Source organism: Polychytrium aggregatum (genome assembly GCF_025602895.1).
Source record: "Polychytrium aggregatum strain JEL109 chromosome Unknown BJ171scaffold_84, whole genome shotgun sequence".
In the NCBI taxonomy this organism is placed as follows: Eukaryota; Fungi; Chytridiomycota; class Chytridiomycetes; order Polychytriales; genus Polychytrium; species Polychytrium aggregatum.
Window position 1 is genome coordinate 33,422 of NW_026516286.1, and position 18,862 is coordinate 52,283.

Below are 18,862 nucleotides of genomic sequence, written 5' to 3' on the forward strand. Positions count from 1 at the left end.
CCAGCGGCTGGTGGTGTTTGGCGATGCCGCAATCGATCTCGTTCGGGCTGCCGGTGGTGTTCTGATGCCGCCAAGAATATTCCATGATGATTGGGGGTCTCAGTCCGCCGGGCCAACCGCCGACGACGAACCGCCAAGCAGTGTGAACGTCACTCAACCAGGCGGCCGACCAATGCCATCCGACCCACACAAGCCCGTTTCAAGATGAGTTCGGTGTATTCTCAGGCAACAGAAGCAAAGGTCAAGTCCAGATCGGCGCCTTCGGGGCGACCCTCACTCCCCATTCCTCCGTTCAGTATGCGCAGAGTGTGGATACCAAAAAGAAAAAGAAAAAGGGGGGGGGACATAAGGGTGCAGGGAGGAAGGCAGTGGCGAGCGAGAAGGGAAAGCAGGCATTTGGGCTCCGCAGCAAACACTGCAGCAATCACTGCCTTGATCAGGGAGTGAGGGAATAGTGGGGGTACAACGAAAACATTCGAAAGGCAGGTCCAGCAGCGAAGGACGCCGTGGAAAGACAGTACAATGGAGCGCAGGGAGTTGCAGATGAGAGGGGCATCGGCCGGGACCCAAAGGCAGGCCCAAGACAGCGGCACCGGCACCGGCAGCGCATCTATCTGATCTGGCTTAGTGGTCCAGGATGCGCAGGTTGCCAGAGACAACCTTGTCGTCCAGAATCGAGCCCGAAGGGATATCGATGCGCTGACCAAAGTTGGCGACGATGATGACGGTGCCTCGCAGGGTCACGTCGTGGCCAAAGGTGACATCGCCAGTGACGGTCAGGTGGTCGAGCTCGAGGATGTGGGGAGGGCTAGCGAAGCGGGAGAAGAACTGCTGGACCTTCTTGAAGTGGTCGCCGAGCTTGATGATGGGGGTGGTGGGGAAGGGGCGGTTGGGGTTGACGATGAGCTCGCCGTGGTGGAGCGAGTACAGATCCGAGGTGATGAGGAACAGGTCCGAGCACGACTTGACGGGCAGGAAGCGGCGGCGGGGGACGTTGATGCCATGGGCGCCCTCGAAGTGCTTGATGGCAGCACCAACGGCAGTCTCGAGCTGGATGATCTTCTCGCCAGAGTCCAGGGTCTTGGTGTTGACGATGATCTCCATGCCAAGGGACTGCTCCTCGATGACGCGCTTGATGGCCTTGAGCGAGATCCAGAGGTTGTTGGTGTTGAAGATCTTGAACTTCTTGACGGACTTGAAGTCGTCAATGTGCTCCGAGGGAACCTGGGCAACCTCGAGCAGGCGGATCTTGCCCTCGTAGTCGATGAGGGTTCCACCCTTGACATCGGCCTTGGTCTTGTCGGTGACCTCCATGATAAACTCGGCGCCGCTGGCAATGACGTGCTCGAGGATGGTGGTGTCGACGGTGGCGCCAAGGTTGTCGACGTTGGAGACAAAGAGGTACTCCTTGCCCTCGTTGATCAGCTTGTCGAGCAGGCCCGAGTTGGACAGCGACTCGAAGAGATCACCGTGGCCCGGAGGGTACCACTGCGAGAGGGGAGCGTCGGGCTTGGTGGGCATGGGCAGAAGCGACTCCTTCATGACACGGGGGAAACGGCTCTGGTTGAAGGTGAGGATGTCGACCTGGTGAGCGCGGTACTTTTGGATGATGCGACCGGTCTCGTCGTCGGTGTTGAACGAGTTCATGAGGATGAGAGGCACGTTGGTGTTGTGCTTGGTGTTGAGGTACTGGATCTGGCGGACAGAGAGGTCGAGGAAGGTCATGCCGTCGCGAACTTCGATGGCGCTCTTGGGGCCAACACAGCCCATGGTGGTGCCGAGACCGCCGTTGAGCTTGAGGACAGCGAGCTTGCTGAGGTTCTCGGTCTTGCTCTCGAGGGGCATCTCAGGGAGCTGGCCGTAGGGGACGATCTGTTCGGGAACGGGCGACTTGACCTTGCTCCAGTTGCTGGAAGACAGAGCCGGATCAGGACGCCGATCACTGGAAGCACACGGCCAGTGGAGCACGATGGCGGTGGTGCGCATAGCCGCAGACACAAGAATGTTGCAAGAGGCAAATGTGCCGTCAGGGAGACAACTTACAGCTTCTCGTGGCGAGCCGACTCTTGCAGGTAGCGAGTGAAGAGATGGTAGAAACCGTCCATCTCGGCAGAGAAGAGCTGCGGACAGAGGACAGCCAAAGTGAGCATGACGGAGGACGGACAAGACAAGTATGGCAGAATGGTCGGCAGCTAGAGCGACGGGGACTTGAGCCAGCGCTGCTGGGGCCGACACGGATATATGTCTCCCGCCAGCACCTCGAGCGCAAAAGCATCGATCGCCACAGGGCTGTACGTGACCGTGCAAGGTCGACTGGAGCCAGAGCTTGCGCACGGTAACTATAGCGAGCCGATTGGGCGGCGAATACGGAGGCTCCCGATTGTTGGCACGCAGTCTTTACCTCAGAATTGGCGCTCTCAGGAACCTGGGCCTTGAGCTTCTCCAGAGCAATCCTCATGGTCTTGGCCTGCTGGTTGACGGTGGTCTCCTGGAAGCTCTGGCAGTCGCAGCAAGCCGAGCAGAACGGAACAGAACGGAGCAGAACGGAGCCAGCAGATTGCTCGTGAGTGGCTGAGCCAAGGTGGATTGCTTGGAGCAGGCGGCTTTGGATGCAGCACCACCCAGCCAAGATCGCTGTCCCCTCCCGACGCCAACGCAGATGATAGCCCTGCCCGATGGCCAGAGGCAGATGGCCGAGAGAAGGCGACAGGCACTTGCAGCGGTCGCTTGCGATGATGAGGCAGCAGAGTCCGATTCGCGGGCGGGTTACTTACGGTCTCGGAGCGGGTGCGCTCAGAGGCGAACTGGGCGCGGATGTAATCGAGGGTGCCCTTGACGGGGACGGCGGGAGCGGCAGAGGTTTCGGAGATCATGGCGAGGAACGGAAGCGACGGGCACGATCCGGACTGGAGGAGGCAGCAAGATGCAGGCGAGAGGCAGATGGGGGCAGCAGGCAGGATTCCGACGGGAGAGGGCAGGGCTTTATAGGACCTGCATGGGGGGGGAAAGACAGCAGCCGGGCGAGCGTGTTTCACTGGCTGTCCGCCAGAGGCCGTCAACAAACCAATCCGCGCGGCGGCCGTATCGGAGCAACACAAGGGGGGGGGATCTCGCAATCCACCTCGGCGGCCTATCTGAGAATCGCAGCTCCCCGCCCCAAGTCGTCGCGGGGGGAGGCGACAAAGCGCTCTTGTGCGCCAGCAAGCCGAGCACTCTTGTGGCCGCGGACGTGCCAGCCACAACCCACTCGCACGCTGGCGAGCAACAGACAGGCGCTTTGGGGGGGCCAGCGGGCAGTGCAGGGGGTCGATTGCCATGATGGGTGATGTTACAGGTGCGGTGGTGGTGGTGGATGATCGACGAGGCCGGACAGCAGCTGTTACTTGGCCAGCATGTTAATAAACATGTTAACAGATAGCAGGACATACTCGCCAACGATACTCACCAACGGTACTCACTAACGATACTCGCCAACGATACTCACCAACGGTACTCACCAAGGTACTCGCCAACGGTGCTTGCCAACGGTGCTTGCCAACAATGAACAACAGCAAACGACAACAGATCCCAGGCCGTATACACCCGGTGGATCCAGACGGTGGCAAACCAGTGGACAGCGAACGCCCCAGATTTTTTTTTTCTTTGCTGGTGTGCTGAGCAGTCGGAGAGCGCAGTGACCAGCGGGCGAGCGACGCCGGCCATGCCCGGCCATGTCCGTCTGGATCCGCAGAGCAGATAACACATTACCACACTAACACAACCAAGCATTAACACAACCAAGCGTTAACACAACCAAGCATTAACATAACACACCACCCAGGCAGCGCTAACGATAGCATTCATCCGGAGGCAGCGGCGCTGTCGGCGTCCGATGTGCCTGCGTCCCCCCGAATCGGCGGCTGTGCGCCTCCTGCAACCCTCACCCTTCAGGCCATGGCCAGCCCCCCACCAATCGGCTCGCTGTCCCCCCTTATCGAGGCACAGGACGGGCTTGTGTCGGTTGGTATGGCATCGTTGTTTCCATCGCACATCCCATCGCACATCCCCACCTACTCGCCCGTCTCCGCATCGCTCCCGTCTCTCGTCCCCGCCGCCTCCGCCGCCGTTGAGCGTTCCGACAACCCAGCAACATGACGAGCCGTGACTCACGGCCCCGGTCCTCAACAGTCTTGCTCTCCCTGGGTCCACCGCATGCTCCGCCCGGGTGTCTTGTTCCATGTCGTGCTCCATGTCCCATTCATGTCTGCTTTGACTGCCGTCTTGGTTTGGTGCCGCAAAGATCCGCACACTGTCATCTTTCAAAGCCTGCTCAACCATCTCCATCCCCCCCAATGACTGTCACCTCCTCCCAACACTCCCCCCTCCAGGTCCCCGGAGTCTGCTTCACTGGTCTTGAGGAGCTATCATGCGAGGACACTACACCTCTGCTCAGCCACATAGCCAGCAGTCCGATCGATGTACTTTGGTCTTTGGCAGCACCACCCATCACGGCCCGGATCCTGCCTCGCTACATGGACTCGACACCTCGCTTCGAGAGAGCCCGAGAAACGCCAGCGCATTGCCGCCCAGGATCATTCTTCTTTGCTCGTCCGTGAGTCCCTTGCATTCGGCCACGAGCTTCCCAGGCTCGTGCTCGCCGACTTGCCATTGTCGAACCAGGCCAACGACACAAATGAGCATCAAGGCAGAGTCGAGCGTGAGTCGACGGGTCGCTGTGCCAGCAGTATGCCGACCGGCCCTGCGTTTGCGCCTCGGCAGTGACTTACGCGGAAACGGGTAGTCGCTGCCCAGAATCACTCTGTCGGCCCCGACCTTGCGGACCAGATACAGCAGGGCTTCTTCGTCGTGGACCAGCGAATCGCACCAGAATCGGCCCAGGAACGTCATCGGGTCACTTTGGCAGTTGGTGGCCACCAAATCGGGCCGCACTCGGAATCCATGGGCTATCCGGCCGATGGTATACGGCAGCGATCCGCCGCCGTGTGCAAGACAGATCCGCAGCCTGGGATGGCGCTCGAGCACCCCGCCGAGGATGAGCGAGCAGATCGCAACAGTCGTCTCGCACGGCTGTGGCAAGATCCGTGCGGGGAAAATCGTGAGCCAGACGATCAAACCATGAAGCCAAGTTGCATGCCGGCGGCATGCGTCGCTCCTCGAGCCAGATCGAGAGCACCCACCATGCCGATCAGCCAGGGAAACCAGTACTTGGTCATTCGTCTGGACGGAAAGATTGGCCCAGCATCGTCAGGGCGGCTCAGATCGATCCACAGGGTATCTGAAGCACTACAACACTAGGACACGGCTCTTACCCCTTGCTGTCCATGTCCCACGGATGGATAAAGACAGCGGCGTCGAGCTCCTCACAGGCCTGCCGATGCAATTGTGAGTATTTGTCGTGCCTCGAAGCAAACTTGAAGGGTCCGGCAGCAGCATAGGCACACCGAGATAGCTCGGGCCACCTACCGTCCACACTGGCTCCAGCTCCGGCGCATCTAGGTTCCAGTCTGGGCCATCGCGGAATGCAAGCAGCAGTTAATCCACCGAGCCTTGCAGGCGAGCAGCGGCGCTGTCCATGGCATTTACTGCTCAGCGGGCAACATTACGCCGCAGACACCGACCGTTGATGTGGCTGCCAATCTGGATTCCTCGCATGCCCAGCTCGTTGATGCATCGCCGGAGTTCTTGCACAGCGAGCGTGGGCGACTGCATCGGCACGGTTCCCAGACCAGCGAAGCGACCGGGGTACTTGGTGCAGACTTGGGCAATGTGGTCATTCAGGAATCTGCAGCCGCGAGCGTCAAGGTGCTGAGAGTGAGTGTCTGGTGCTCTGGTCGGTATTCGCCTGCCTCCCGTATTCGCATCCCGCATTCGCATCCAGCGCTATCACATTTCTCCCCCACCTCGAAACCTCGAGGCAGTCCTCGGGCTTGGCCCAGTAGCTAAACATCACCGGGATCGTCGACAGGACTTGCAGATCCACGCCGGTCGAGTGCATTTCACGCAGTCGCTCCGCCGGGTCCCAGCAATTGCATCCAACGTCCCTGAAGGGCTTGCCGTCAATCTCCATCCGCCATGACGGTCGCTCAGGGCCCTGCTGTTGCTGCTGCTGTTGTTGCTGTTGCTGCTGTTGGCATGTCTCGCTGAGCCCAGACCTATCGCCGGCCTCGGCATCAATCAGCTTCCCACGTGTGGCCGACGAAGAGCAGCCTCCGACCGACTGGCTCATCGATATCCACCCGCCATAGCCAAATCTTTCTTTCCAGTCTGGCAGCGAGTCGGGGATGATGTGTGTGTGCATATCGCACCGGAACGTTGCCAAGGTGGTGGGGAGCTGCATGCTCAGGTATTCGCTTGGATGGTGTGGAGTGATGTGATGCTGGCTGAGGGCGAGCTGATGCGGGCTGTCTCCAGCATTGGGGGGAAGGTACCTCTGCATCACTGCTCTCGAATCAGGGACGGGCTTCTGTCAGGAATGTTCTGACGACAAGCATTCGCCGGCCCGGGTTTGGCCGGAGAGCCCGGTGCATTTCTTTGCAGGCAAAGACCACTTTACTTTCCTGGAGATGGAGAGAGCTCATGCCCTTGGCTCATCGAGCTCGCCACACCCAGCGGCACTCACACTATCAATATTTTCCGGCCCTCTCGCGGCTGCTCATCTCGGTCACCTGAAAGTCACGTTGTATGTGACGCAGCAAAAGTTGGAATCCGGCCATGGTCGGTTGACGGCATTTGTTATCACCTTGAGCCGATTGACGGTGGTGGTGGGCGATTGGTGTGGAGGAATGACCAATTGTATCATTGTTGGAAGCTCCACTCCGATTGCGGACAAGAACCACCACCATCTGAATCTCTCTGGTTGGAAACCTAGTCAAGCGTGGCTGTGTGTCAGCGAGATGACATGATCGTTTGGCTATCAGGCAAGACTCACCTTGACAAGATGTCTTCCCACGACTGATTGAGCGAGCGATGCGTTTCTGGATCTGAATCAAGGACGCCACTGCACAGTATCACTGCCAGCCCAAAATGCGCTGGTTTTGAGGAGATTCTCTCTTCCCCAAGGGCAGAACCAGCCATCGCTGCTATTTTCTCGCCAGATGGCTCCCAAGAGAAAGACACCCCCCGACCCCGACCCAGGATCACCCAATGACTCTCATGTGGCCAAGAAACCCGTCATCAAATCGTGTCGTGCCTGTGGCCTGACCAACCATGCTAGACCCTTCACCAAGAAGTGCACAGCCAGAGTCGACAGCAGCCCTGCCTCTGGCTCTGCCTCGGTCGCTGAAATGGTCAGCCAAGCACTCCCTCCACACGAGTCCAGTGACGACACTGCCTTCCCAGCCCTCGTGGTCGAGATTCCCGCACCCAAGGTCCCTGTATGTGCCACGTGCAAGCAAGAGGGTCATGCCAGAAGCAACACCCCAAAGTGCCGTTTCTATAAGCCACTCTGGAGCTCTACCTTGCCTGACTGTGGCCCAAACGAGCAAGTAAAGGCCGAGTACTCGGTCATCAAGTGCACTCTGGACGCCATCATCAAGAACGACACCTTGCACGACAAGATCGAGGAGACTGTCCGGGCCATGACACACGTGCAGTACGAAGCATCTCGTCTCCTGGAGCTGCATCTCAGGCGGTGCTTGGACGAGGGCATCACTCTCCCCACTGTGTCGTCGAAAGACCCCTCGTTCGTTCGAAAATGCTTCAATATGGTGCAAACAGGAACAGTGAGTGTCAGGACGAACACCCCGGAAGATGACAGGCACATCCTCGACACATATGACCTGTATCGAAGTACATGGAGTGGATCGTATATCCTGCCTCCTGTGTCCCTCCCAAAGGGTACTGGGTCACAGGTCCTTGGTTTGGCTGTCAAGACCTATGCAGTCAACTGTGAGACCCACGTTCTCGATCGGTATTGGTCCCTTCTACGCCGATACTGCAATTTGGTCCTGGTTGCTCCCAAGGATGTGAAACGTCATACACACGTCGATGAGTGTATGAAGCTGATGGAGAATCCCCTCTCCAAGACACTCCTCGGTGATCTGAGAAAATCCTTCGCCCACCATGCCGACCAGTTGTATGAGTTTCGGTACGAAAGCCACCAGGACCTGTACAAAGTCGTACCAATTCTGGCCAGTGAGGTCTCTCGCCTGACCCACCTGAAGGAGGCCCTCTTCATGGTGGTCTTTCAGAAGATGATCATTCCCAGGCTCGTGAGGGATACCGATGATCTGAAAGGAGAGCGTGGGCGACTGAACGAGGAAATGTGTTGCGCTATCGAACGAAGGCTGCCTGACAAGCACAACGCACTCCAGACCCAGCACGAGGAGGTGTGCAAGCAGGTCACCGTCAACACGAAGCGAATCAAGCGACTGGCCGACCGGCTTGCCCAGACCAAGAAGCGACACAACATCCCTCGAGCACAGTGCACCTTGGTCCCGCTCTGCGATGCCAGAGCAAAGTATGTCAAGCTCGACACCACAGCACTATGGGAGATCCTTGGATACCAGACTGGCACTGGACTCAAGTGGGACGACCTGAAGACCAAGGTCAATGACACCACAAAGCAAGAGACCTTCTGGCAGACCAACTTCAAGCTGGATCCGAGACTCTTTGGTGCCAGGAAGGAGGGGAAGCAGCTCTTTGGTTGCAAGATCACCACCGATGGAGTCGGGTGTTCAATCACCACACTCAGATACAGGATCCTGGAGAAGCAGGACCCTGATGCCAAGCCAGAATCCACAGACAAGGACGACAAGACACCCAAGCTCACTCTCGAGAAGAAGATCCAGAGCAGGGTCGGTCCCATTGACGACTCTCGGACCACATGGATCGGGATCGACCCTGGTGTGGGATCGATCTTCACCGCTGTCATTCGGGCACCCGGTCAACCATCCATCCAGGAGCAAGACGGTGTCAAGGTGACCAAGGCACAGCGCGCCAACGAGAAGATCGTGTCGTTCTCCAACAAGGAGTACCAGCATCGAACTGGCACCACCCAGGCGACCAAGTGGATCCAGAGCACCCACAAGATCCTTGGTCTGCAGCAATGGATGAGCACCACACCAAGTCCCAAGATCCCTGGAGTGCCTTCTTTCCTGCGATACATTCGCCATGTGTTCGATGGAGACATGCTGGAGAAACAGCTGTACTTCAGCCTGACCCGGCGACGGCGGTTCAAACGGCTTGATCTCCACAGCAAGCGACAGCGCACCGTCCACGAGATGTGCAAGCAAGTCATCGGCCAGGCACCAAAGGAGACCGAAGTGGTGACTGCCTTTGGGAATGCCTCCTGGAAGCAGGGGAAGGGATATGCTTCCAGTCCCAGCAGACTCAGGTTTGCCAAATACTTTGAGCAGTTCATCCACCACCAGAGACGCCAACCAGACCGATCCGTCTCCAAGATCCATGTGTGCTCGGTGAACGAGTTTAACACGTCCCAGGTGTGCTCACACTGCCGAGAACTCAAGCGACTCGAGTCACCCGAGTATCTTGATGTCGAGAAACCACACTTTGTCCGGAGCTGTACAAGCTGCCATACGCTGTGGGATCGAGACATCAATGCCTCAAGGAACATAATCTCGGTATGCCAGTCGATCATCGCCACAGGAGATCGACCGGGTGTATTCAAGACTGTGCTTCCCAAACCAACCAAAAACAAAGAGATTGCCAACGAAGACAGGAGTGCAATGCCATGGCCTGCCCGCTGGGCCTACAGTCAGTCAGCGGGGTTCAGATATCCGAAGCCAGAAAGTGACTGTCCCGTTTCTTTCTGGATAGACTGTAAGTATCTCGCACTGTTGTGCATTTTGACAGTGGATGCCGGGTCGCCCATATTCTGGGCAGTCCACTTCGGGGTTGCCATCCCTCTTGGGATGGTGATGGGAGGTGGTTAACTCCCTTGTGCAATGTGTGTGTGTGCGGATGTGTGTGTGTGTGACGGCGAGAGGCTTCTCGCCTTCCCTCGGGGGTCTCTCGCCAGAGACTGCTCTTCTCGCCGACCGAGGTGGCTCCGAGAGCGCGTTTTTTCGTTCTCGCTCATTTTATCAACAAGAAATTTTTTCATAGTGTCACTGCCATTCCTCGCTATCGACTCTGGCTGCAGGAGAGCCCTTTCCCCGCGGCTCGCTGATTGACCCCACAGACTGACTGGAGCGAGTGACTGGCTGCCACGACGGCAGCGCAGCCAAAGTCAAACGACGATTCCGGAATCGGAAAGGCCGCGAAATGTCGCATTCTTCTGACACACAATATCCCACGGGAATGGAGACATCATGCTCTAAAAGAATGCTTTGACTTTGTGCCAGGAGGAATAATTGACCATCCATTGTTACCTCAAAGCCAACACTGTATCTGGCAAAGGCGAGCACGATCTCTGCTCGGAAAATAGTACGTTGGAGTACTCCCATCAATCAAGCAAACCATCTGCGGCTGTCCCCGGAACTCACAGCCACGGCAGTCCGCGTAGTATGTCGACTCTGGCAGCGCAACAGCAAGTCAATGCAGTGTAATCCCCCCGTCGGTCTGCCTCGGCTACTGTCCGCCAAAGGTCAGCCATATGACGAGGCACTGGATTGGAACTGCGCGTTGCCTGTCGACAGAGCCGAGCGGGTGCGCGGAGCTATGGGTGCCGGAGATGGCAGACCGACTCACCAAGCGGAACTGGCCAGCAGTCCCTTTGCGGCGGGCGGCCCTATTTGGATAATCCATGAGAAGTGCGGGGGTCAGCAAAGACTGGCTCCTGGATGCCATATGCCACTTGGCCTTGACCAGCCACACGCAGCTCAAATCAGGTTCAAGGTTATCATCGCACAAGCGTCAGGTGAAACACGGATGAACATGACATCATTTTGAGGGGCTTGGGCAGGATATGCACCAGTACGACTCGTTACCTATGCGATATGGGGCAGATGGTATTAGTTCTCGTCCCAAGCCACGTTAGACCGTGTGATGCCTCATTGCAGGCCCAAGTCAGATCATATAACGTTGTTCTCGTTCACTCTTTTTCAGAAGCAGAACTGGCATAACGATTTCTATCATCACACAAGCGGGGAATGGCAACTGGGCAATCTATCCAAGATATCTACCTTGTGGACACACACGCATGGCCATCAGCTAGGACGAGAGCAGGATCGATCGATCGACCAACACGTCGCAGCGAACACCCTGTGGACAGTACGACAGAACATCGGACACGTTAGCGCAAGCTGGCCATCACGAGAGGCTCTGGTGCGGAGAGCACCGTCGAGGAGCTTCTGTTCAGATGGTGATGCATGTTATGTGTTTTTCGGCATCGACTTGGTGGCCTCCGAAAAGGTGGATAGGTATCATCCTCTCAACCCAACGACGGCACGCGAGGGGATGCGCGGGGGGCAGTAGAGCCGGCAAAAATGGCAGAGCAACCTACCATGGATGGGATTGCAGACACTACGACGACCCTTGAAGATACTGCTCGGAGGAGCTGCAGATTGAAACGTGGATCAACGCAGATTAGCACATAGCCACATCCGTGCAGAGACCGTGCCTCCTCCTCTCGATGAGGATGCGCAAGGCGGCACTCTCATAAACGAGGAATTCTTATAAAAGATTGAGTCCACAGGAATCTTCAGAGAAAAATTCAAATCTTTGGTGCCTATTGCGCGCCTTCTTTTGTTCGGTGCAGTGTTCGCTCCGCAGCCACGCTGCAGAGAGCCAGGACTTACCATCGACCGAGGATGTTTGAGACAGAGGCTGCTGCCGGCCCAGGACACCATCGAAGCCGAGGATGGCAGGCCGATGATGCCAAACGGGGCGGCAAGAGAGTGCGCTGGAGAAGAAAAAAAGTGCGAGAGGGACACGCTATATACGCGGCGCATATTAATTTCATTATTGGCGCGATCACGGCGCGACCCAATCACGGGCCTCCCAGAAACCGGGGGCGCTGCATCGCTCCCGGCAGCAAGACTGGCCCCACACTGATCCGAGCATGCCAAACACAGCACCAAGGCAGAGCACCAAGGCAGAGCACCAAGGCAGAGCGGGGAGCACCGCGGGACATCGTTCAATGCACGTCGCCGATAGTGAGCAGCCACTCGGAGAGTCTGGCTGGGCCACATCTGTATTCAGAACCCGGAAGAAAACAGCAATCGCTGGCCCTCAGTTCCCTGGATGTCCTGGCTCGTTGTGCAGCGGAACGACTTCAAAGGCGCCATCGCCCTCGAGCTCGCCGAGATCGTGGTCGCTGGCGGCTTGCTGTTCATCCGTGGGAAGTGCGCGGGGCTGAGCAAGTAGTGTCGTGGAAGCAAAGGCCGAGTCGGGAGACGTCCACATTGGATCAGCAAGTCGATGGGGTGGATGGCTTTTCAGCCCGCCGGCCAGCGACGAGCCTATTCTCGCTGCACTCATGCCTGACAGCACTTACAGTGGTTGCAATCCACTCTTTCCTCTTCTGACTATACCAGCTGCTGACGCTGTTGAACATCTGGGTCGCTTGGGCTGCAACAGAGCAGTTTCGTCAGTACTCGCCGCAGGAACTACTCTGGAGACACATCAGCCAGTGCCAGAGCTGTGTTTCTGTGCTGAGCTGTCCCATCGTCAATGCACTGCCTTTGGCAACTCACATGTTGCCCGTGCTTGAAAGTTGCCCGAGGCACCTGCACCAGTGCCGGCGGCTGCAGTCGACGTCGAAGTGGCTGCGCCAGTACCAGACTGCGGTGTGTTTGCTGTCGCTGTGCTGCTTGCTTCCGCGACGACACTCGAGACTGCTTTGGAGATGGACATCTCGGCTGTCGACAGAGCCCGCCCGACACTCTGCTGCAGTGGAGTGACGGCTTTGCCGAGCTCGGTCCACCGCGCAGCCAAGGACTGCTGCACAGACGTGAGCGAGGTTGTGCCTTGGAATGGATGTCCGGGGCTGAGGGAAAGAAGTGCCCGACGGGCAGAGTTAGTCCGTGGTGCTCACAGCACCGAGCACCTGGGGCCCATGTCCAACTCGGCGGTGCTGTCGACGGCACGGGTCTACCTCATGGCATCAACCATATCCTTCGAGGTCTGCGACTCCCACAGCTTGTAGTTGGTCGTCGTCTGCCACATCCGGATAAAGTTGATGTTGTAGTCCGAGATATAGTCCTTGGGCGGAGCTAAGGGGGGGCCATGGCGCAAAGTTCTTCAGTTCTCTGGTCGTCTCCGATGCGGAATGGCAAGAGCGTGCACAGCAGCAGCCCCATGGCCGCAGAACACAACCCCCAACCTTTGTTGGCTCCGCCAGTCGGAGAAACAGACAGCGAGGAGTTGGGCTCGAGGCTGGCGCGCATCGAGACGCAGAGCGTCTGAAGATACAGCTCGAATCTTGCCCGCAAATCGTCGTCGCTTCCGCCGAACTCGATGGTGTTTCCGCTTGCCGGATCTATGCCCAAGCCCCGGTCAGCGCAGAGAAGGAATGGATGAATCAACAAAACAAAATCTGCGCAACGACGCCTTTGATGCCATCCCTAAACCTGCCTTGCTCCTCGGTCCACACGCAACTCTGGTCCGGTCACATGCAACTCTGCCCCGGTTCCGCCATCAGCCGCTGAACACACCTTCGGTATTCCAAGTATTGGTGACGCTCTTTGCAATTTCGTCAATAAATCTCCGGTCAGGTGGCGTCAAAGCCAGCGCCGCGTTCAGCGCGGGATCGGTGATCTCGATATTTCCGGTATCCACCTGGCAGTAATCGAGACCCCATAAGTCAGCAATCAGTGGAGCGAAGAAAAGTGACCCGGAAGCTGCGGAGTCGACCCCAGTGCACCGTTCGCCTATCCTTGCACACTTTGCGGCATGACGACATACGTTGACGACAGCATGGATCGCACAAGCCTTGTGATGGGTGAAGATGGCGTTGCTGGTGCCCACGAGGAACGACTTTGTCTCGGGCGACATCAGCACGTCGATCTGCTGGAGCGGAATGTATGGCTGTGGATCCGGGAGCGATTGATAGGAGCAACAGCGTGTGAGTCCTGGACCGCCTCCCTCACCATTTCTTTCGGCAGAGTATCGACACAGAGCCATAGGCCGCCTTGGTACTTGATCACATTTACCTGGAAGAAGCATCCTTTACCAAACACACGCAGCGGCAACCCAAAGTTCTTGAGCTTGGCTAGGTGGAGATCCTCGAGTTCAGTGAGCTTCTTGGTTAGGGCGGACGGCTTGCTGTCCACATGGTGCCCAGCATCGGGCGCATTGCCCAGCAGCGGCGAGCCGACGTCGTCCAGGTGCCTCAGAAGATCTTGGCGGGAGCGAGCATGCGCAAGTGGCATTTGTTACTAACGAGAGCGCTACAAGACGTTGATATCCATGCCACCAGCAACCGCTCTCTGGATCCGATTTGATCTGATCTGATCGCACCCTATCCCGCCTGTGACAATCAACTCACCTGGGATCAACGACACCAAGCTGTACTGATAGGACGACAGTTTCTCGACGCGCTGGCCAAAAAACAGAATCTGCGTTGTCCGAGAACGATCAGCGAACTGGCGTCAGACCAACCTCTGGACAAGGCACGGCGAGGCATTCGGCATGTGCTAGTATGCTCACTCTTTTTTCCAGCAGAAGCAACTTCAGTAATTGAAGAGCCTTGTACTTGAACGTAAACACGAGTTCCCGGAGAGATATTCCTGCCAAAAACATCTCGGTCAGCCAGCGAGACAAAACAGCGCTTCCAAAAGTAAGGAGAAGTCTCGCCTCGGAGAAGCCTGGTCGCCTGGGATCGCGGCCATGTCGGCTTACCGGCGTAGAGGGTTGCATCGTTCACGTAGCCATGAACAGACGCACGCATATTGTCAAAGAGGTTCTGCACAGTGATCGGCAAGTGATGTCAGTCTCAAAGGATCTGGCGTTTCGCCCCGCACAGCACCATTGATTCCACTAAGCGAGGCGAGTTAGCAATGCACGTCACATACGTCCAGAATCTCCAGTTGAGAAAAATCCTTCTGGGCAAAGAATGCTTGGGTGACGAGTCCGAGCTTGGTTCGCACAAACCCAAGGACGGGCTGGAAAGGGGATGTTTGTGAGAACCGCGCACCGCCACAATATCCGATTCACCAAAAGTGTCGTCGACGCACACATACCTCCCGAGCGAGCACCACGACGGCCTTTTGCACTGTGCTGCGAGTCAAATCGGAGGTTTTGTGGACGAGTTCCTGGGAAACCGATGCGATGCCAAAGCAGAGCCATGTCGGAAGATAGTCCCGTCAGAACAGAGCCACTTCTGAATATCGCATCGATGCTAGGGTGCTGGCGAGTTGCTCACGCTCGTGGGGATTTGGCGGAAACACGCCAGTCCAAAGATCGTCGACTGAGGATAGTCGGTCCATTGCGGGACAGGCGGAAGGTGGAAATCTGGGAAACAACCAACCGAAAGACAGCAATTCAGACGCCGCATAATGACTGCGAGCACGCATCATTGGACTGATACGGCCTGTGGCACTCAACCCTTTGGCGAGGGGCGAGCGCTTGCATGATCCGGCGTCGGGCACTTCTGCGACAGAGGTTTCGCTCGGCAGAACACCGTACGAGCTACATACAGATAAACTCCTCCTCGCTTGCGTGGGCGCCATCGGGCAGACAGAGGAACGGCTTGATGGCGAATTTTCAGTATACAGGCCCGTCAGAACGCGAGCAAGATGCAGCAGATCCTCTTGGTAGATTCCAGCTCGGCCAAGGCGGCTGGGATGCACTCTCGGGCATGCGAGCGGGCGGATAGGTGGGGCGCATACCAAGAACGACCACTCTTCAGGCAGATCGATGGCTGGACGCGAGTCGCTCGTGTTGGATGAGCTGCTTGGGCTTCGAACCCTCGTGCTGGTTATTGGCGGGAAGGGTGGCCAGGCATATTCGACCTTTGGGTGGAGGAAGCGGCATCGGCAAGCAAATGGATGTTAAAGCCCGGTGTGCTTTGTGGATCCATGGGCCGGCTATTGCCAGGTGCATGAGCGATGCAGAGCGGTCGAGGTGCTTTGGGTACCTGCGGGCCATTGCTGGAGAATGGATGCAAGGCGATGCAAGGCGATGCAAGAGAGTGAGTATGCAACTTGCGCCGCTCCCTGGTGGCAGAATCCATCGCGAGTCTCATACAAACACCCAACACAGACGATCAGCGGTGTCTCACGTACCGATGGTGGAAAGCCACACACAGAACTGGCATCCATCCGATGGACACGGATCCGAATACGCAAGGGTCGAGTATCGTCGATTCGATGCAGCCGATGAAACCAAACGGATATCAAGCCATTAGCTGGGCAAGCGGCTGGGCAAGTGGCTGGGCAAGTTGTTGGGCATCATCGCAGACCCAGGCAAGTCGAGCCACCGCAATCAAATCGAGCCGGAGGACGAGCGATTCCAAAGCACAGCGACAGAGGCAGTAACGGTTGAGGAATCGCCATCGCGGTCGGTAAGAGTGATGCATCCAGCCATACCATGCAGAATCAGCGCATCCTTGTCGAATGGAGGGATCGGCCGGATGGGGGTGGGGGCGGTGTGGAGATCAGAGGGCACCTGCAGCGCTGGAGCTGGGGCAGGCGGCTTGGAAGGTGAGAGGGATTCGGGCGAAGAGGACTCGGCCATGGCGGCGCAGGCTGGGCTGGAATTGAGTGTCGAGCGAGAGACTTGGGGTCGATGCGAGCGTATGCGGGCGTATGCCGGAGGAGATGAGCACGCGCGGTGCTGGACGGAGAAGAGCGATGCTGGCGGCGACGAGCGATGCTGGCAATCGGGGTCTTGGATCACGCAGGGTCTGTTTGGAAAGGTCGCCACACACAATCCTCAGGAGAACACAGGGCACTGTCCCATTTCAACCGAACATGCAGTTTGAGCGCCTGCGTCCAACACGGCCATTTGCAATCCAAGATATCGCCTCCAAGCAGAGACACCGGATTGCTCTGCAATCACCACAATCGCCCTGCATCGGCATCACGACTTGACGCTGTTCGGCAGCTGGAATTCTTGCGCCTCCGAACAAAGCGGGAATTCACAGCACCGGGCTCGAGAACAGAGTAATCCGCTTCGCTATCATACAGTTGGCACGATGGACTGTGGCGACGACTTGCTGGTGGCGATGATGGATTGTGGCGACGACCTGCTGCTTACACTACACATAGCAAACGGGACAACATTCCCTATCCCATATGTCAGCGTAGTATGGGATGGCATGCGTCTAACTATGCCATAAGAAATGCAAACAGATCATCTCGGCAGCCTCCGAGTGAAGACCACCGGTCGCAGTGCAGCGATGCTGAAATCGAGGGTGCCGTGCTTGGCCATGATTGCAATGAGTGGGTATGTGTATTCAGGTTCCAGAAAAACAGTCATGACTCAAATTGGGGGGTGTCCCGTTTCAATTTGGAAACGCTGCTTATGTCAGCGGGCGAGTCCATCTCCCAAACACCGCCGCCGTGGTCCACAACCGACTCTCCATCACATCTATCAACCAGCCAGCATTCCGCCAGCATTCCGCCAGCATTCCGCCAGCGTCTGCTACCAGCACATGAGCTTCAAGAGCACTTCCGAGTGGGTCGCCCGGCTCCGCCAGGCTAACCCCGACTGCAACCAAGGCAAGAGCGTGGTCGACATCCTCACCAACCTTTACGTTCGGTCCTTCCCGGCGTCGTCGCCCGCCAGCCCGATTCAGTGTCTGCTGCTGTCGCCCGAGAGCCAGACCTACGGGTATTTCCTCCCGAGCACCACCGGCAGCTCCAGCGCCGTGAACGTGTTCTCGTGCGGAAACGATTCGACCTGCACAACCTGTCAGCCCGATTCGTCGTGGGTTACAAGCGGAAACTCCTGCGACTACGGCGACTATGAGGTTATTGGCGACGTTCGGTCCAACAGCAGGTCAGTCAGAGGACGAGCGAGGCTGTGTATTCCGTTTGCTGCAGATCGACCCCGCACAGCTTCCCGGGAGATCGCCACATGATTGCGAGGCATCGATGCGATTTGCTGATGCCCGTTCGTTTGATCGTTGCGGAGCGATGTATCGACTATCCGCCGGGATCGATGCTTCCCTCAACTAACCCCCTGTCCTTACTGGCATACTAACGACACCCTCTGGTCCATTGCCATGCTCGGTTGAATCATCCGTGGATCTACCGTACCCCTCCAGCTATCAGATGGGTATCGACATCCTCAAGAGTCCGTCGCTGCTGACTCGCTACTTCTTCAAGACCAGCAACTGCTCGACACTCTTGTGGGCCGAGCACCGGCCGCTCTTCCAGCAGTGCACCTCGATAGGACCGAACCAATACGTCATTACCATCACTGACAGCAGCCAGCTGCCCCAGGATATTATCTATCTCGGATGCACCGACTCGCAGTGTTTCAACTGCCAGACGGCGTACATCGAGCACCTCGAGTCCCCAAGCAATGTCAGCTCCGGCAGCTGCACCGTCGCCTCTGTCTCCGGCGGCCCCTTGTTCGAGAGCCAGTATGCCACTCTCTGGGACCTTCACTACCAGAGCCAGCCCTATGCCCTGATGATCGGCTTTCCCAACTCCACAGCATCGCCGCCGCCCCCCGCCAACACCTGGCTGACCCCCACGCCCACCATCGTAATCATATTCTCAGGCAAGCGTCCGTGTGTTGCTGTTGGTGATTGCCCTCGCTTCTGTCCGCAAGTCTGTCTGTCCTGGCTGTATTGATGTTCATACAGCCAGCCCAGCCGCTGCTAACACCTTCCTCTCCTGTTGCTGCGGCCACAGCCTCGATCGCCCTCCTCCTTTGCATCCTGGGCTTTGTCGGCTATGTCCTCTATCGTCGGCGCCGATCCCCGGCGGCCCAGTCCGACATCCAGCTCGAGACCCAGGAGGTGGAGCCGCTGCCTCAGTACGAGCGCCCGCCACCCTCCTATGAGTAG

The 18,862-nt window shown here is 57.5% G+C and overlaps 5 protein-coding genes across 5 annotated transcripts; 1 reads left to right on the forward strand and 4 right to left on the reverse strand.

Annotated features, from left to right (window-relative positions):
• Positions 1 to 193: 193 nt before the first annotated feature.
• On the reverse strand, positions 194 to 2,998 carry BJ171DRAFT_449080 (UTP--glucose-1-phosphate uridylyltransferase-domain-containing protein). The gene is made up of 4 exons (XM_053108203.1): positions 2,775 to 2,998; positions 2,402 to 2,497; positions 2,044 to 2,120; positions 194 to 1,909 (listed from the first exon to the last, which is right to left on the reverse strand). The coding sequence occupies exons 1-4, from the start codon at positions 2,871 to 2,873 to the stop codon at positions 625 to 627; spliced, it is 1,557 nt and encodes a 518-aa protein (XP_052962132.1). The 5' UTR covers positions 2,874 to 2,998; the 3' UTR covers positions 194 to 624.
• A 1,024-nt stretch (positions 2,999 to 4,022) lies between these two features.
• On the reverse strand, positions 4,023 to 6,580 carry BJ171DRAFT_532057 (uncharacterized protein). The gene is made up of 7 exons (XM_053112760.1): positions 5,901 to 6,580; positions 5,619 to 5,782; positions 5,464 to 5,504; positions 5,310 to 5,368; positions 5,178 to 5,217; positions 4,767 to 5,067; positions 4,023 to 4,640 (listed from the first exon to the last, which is right to left on the reverse strand). The coding sequence occupies exons 1-7, from the start codon at positions 6,434 to 6,436 to the stop codon at positions 4,486 to 4,488; spliced, it is 1,296 nt and encodes a 431-aa protein (XP_052962133.1). The 5' UTR covers positions 6,437 to 6,580; the 3' UTR covers positions 4,023 to 4,485.
• Positions 6,581 to 7,922: 1,342 nt separating this feature from the next.
• BJ171DRAFT_532071 (uncharacterized protein) lies at positions 7,923 to 9,124 on the reverse strand (the record flags this gene model as incomplete). The annotated part of the gene is made up of 2 exons (XM_053112761.1): positions 8,308 to 9,124; positions 7,923 to 8,182 (listed from the first exon to the last, which is right to left on the reverse strand). The coding sequence occupies exons 1-2, from the start codon at positions 8,804 to 8,806 to the stop codon at positions 7,923 to 7,925; spliced, it is 759 nt and encodes a 252-aa protein (XP_052962134.1). The 5' UTR covers positions 8,807 to 9,124.
• Positions 9,125 to 12,132: 3,008 nt separating this feature from the next.
• On the reverse strand, positions 12,133 to 15,990 carry BJ171DRAFT_588753 (transport protein Avl9-domain-containing protein; the record flags this gene model as incomplete). The annotated part of the gene is made up of 17 exons (XM_053114446.1): positions 12,133 to 12,228; positions 12,398 to 12,471; positions 12,597 to 12,889; positions 12,998 to 13,115; positions 13,226 to 13,381; positions 13,557 to 13,680; positions 13,807 to 13,929; positions 14,055 to 14,242; positions 14,390 to 14,459; positions 14,551 to 14,630; positions 14,743 to 14,806; positions 14,916 to 15,005; positions 15,084 to 15,155; positions 15,266 to 15,354; positions 15,540 to 15,591; positions 15,732 to 15,816; positions 15,980 to 15,990. The coding sequence occupies 17 exons, from the start codon at positions 15,988 to 15,990 to the stop codon at positions 12,133 to 12,135; spliced, it is 1,785 nt and encodes a 594-aa protein (XP_052962135.1).
• Positions 15,991 to 17,497: 1,507 nt separating this feature from the next.
• On the forward strand, positions 17,498 to 18,862 carry BJ171DRAFT_588754 (uncharacterized protein; the record flags this gene model as incomplete). Its single annotated transcript, XM_053114447.1, has 3 exons — positions 17,498 to 17,844; positions 18,113 to 18,579; positions 18,708 to 18,862. 3 exons carry the CDS (start codon positions 17,498 to 17,500, stop codon positions 18,860 to 18,862), a joined length of 969 nt encoding a protein of 322 aa, XP_052962136.1.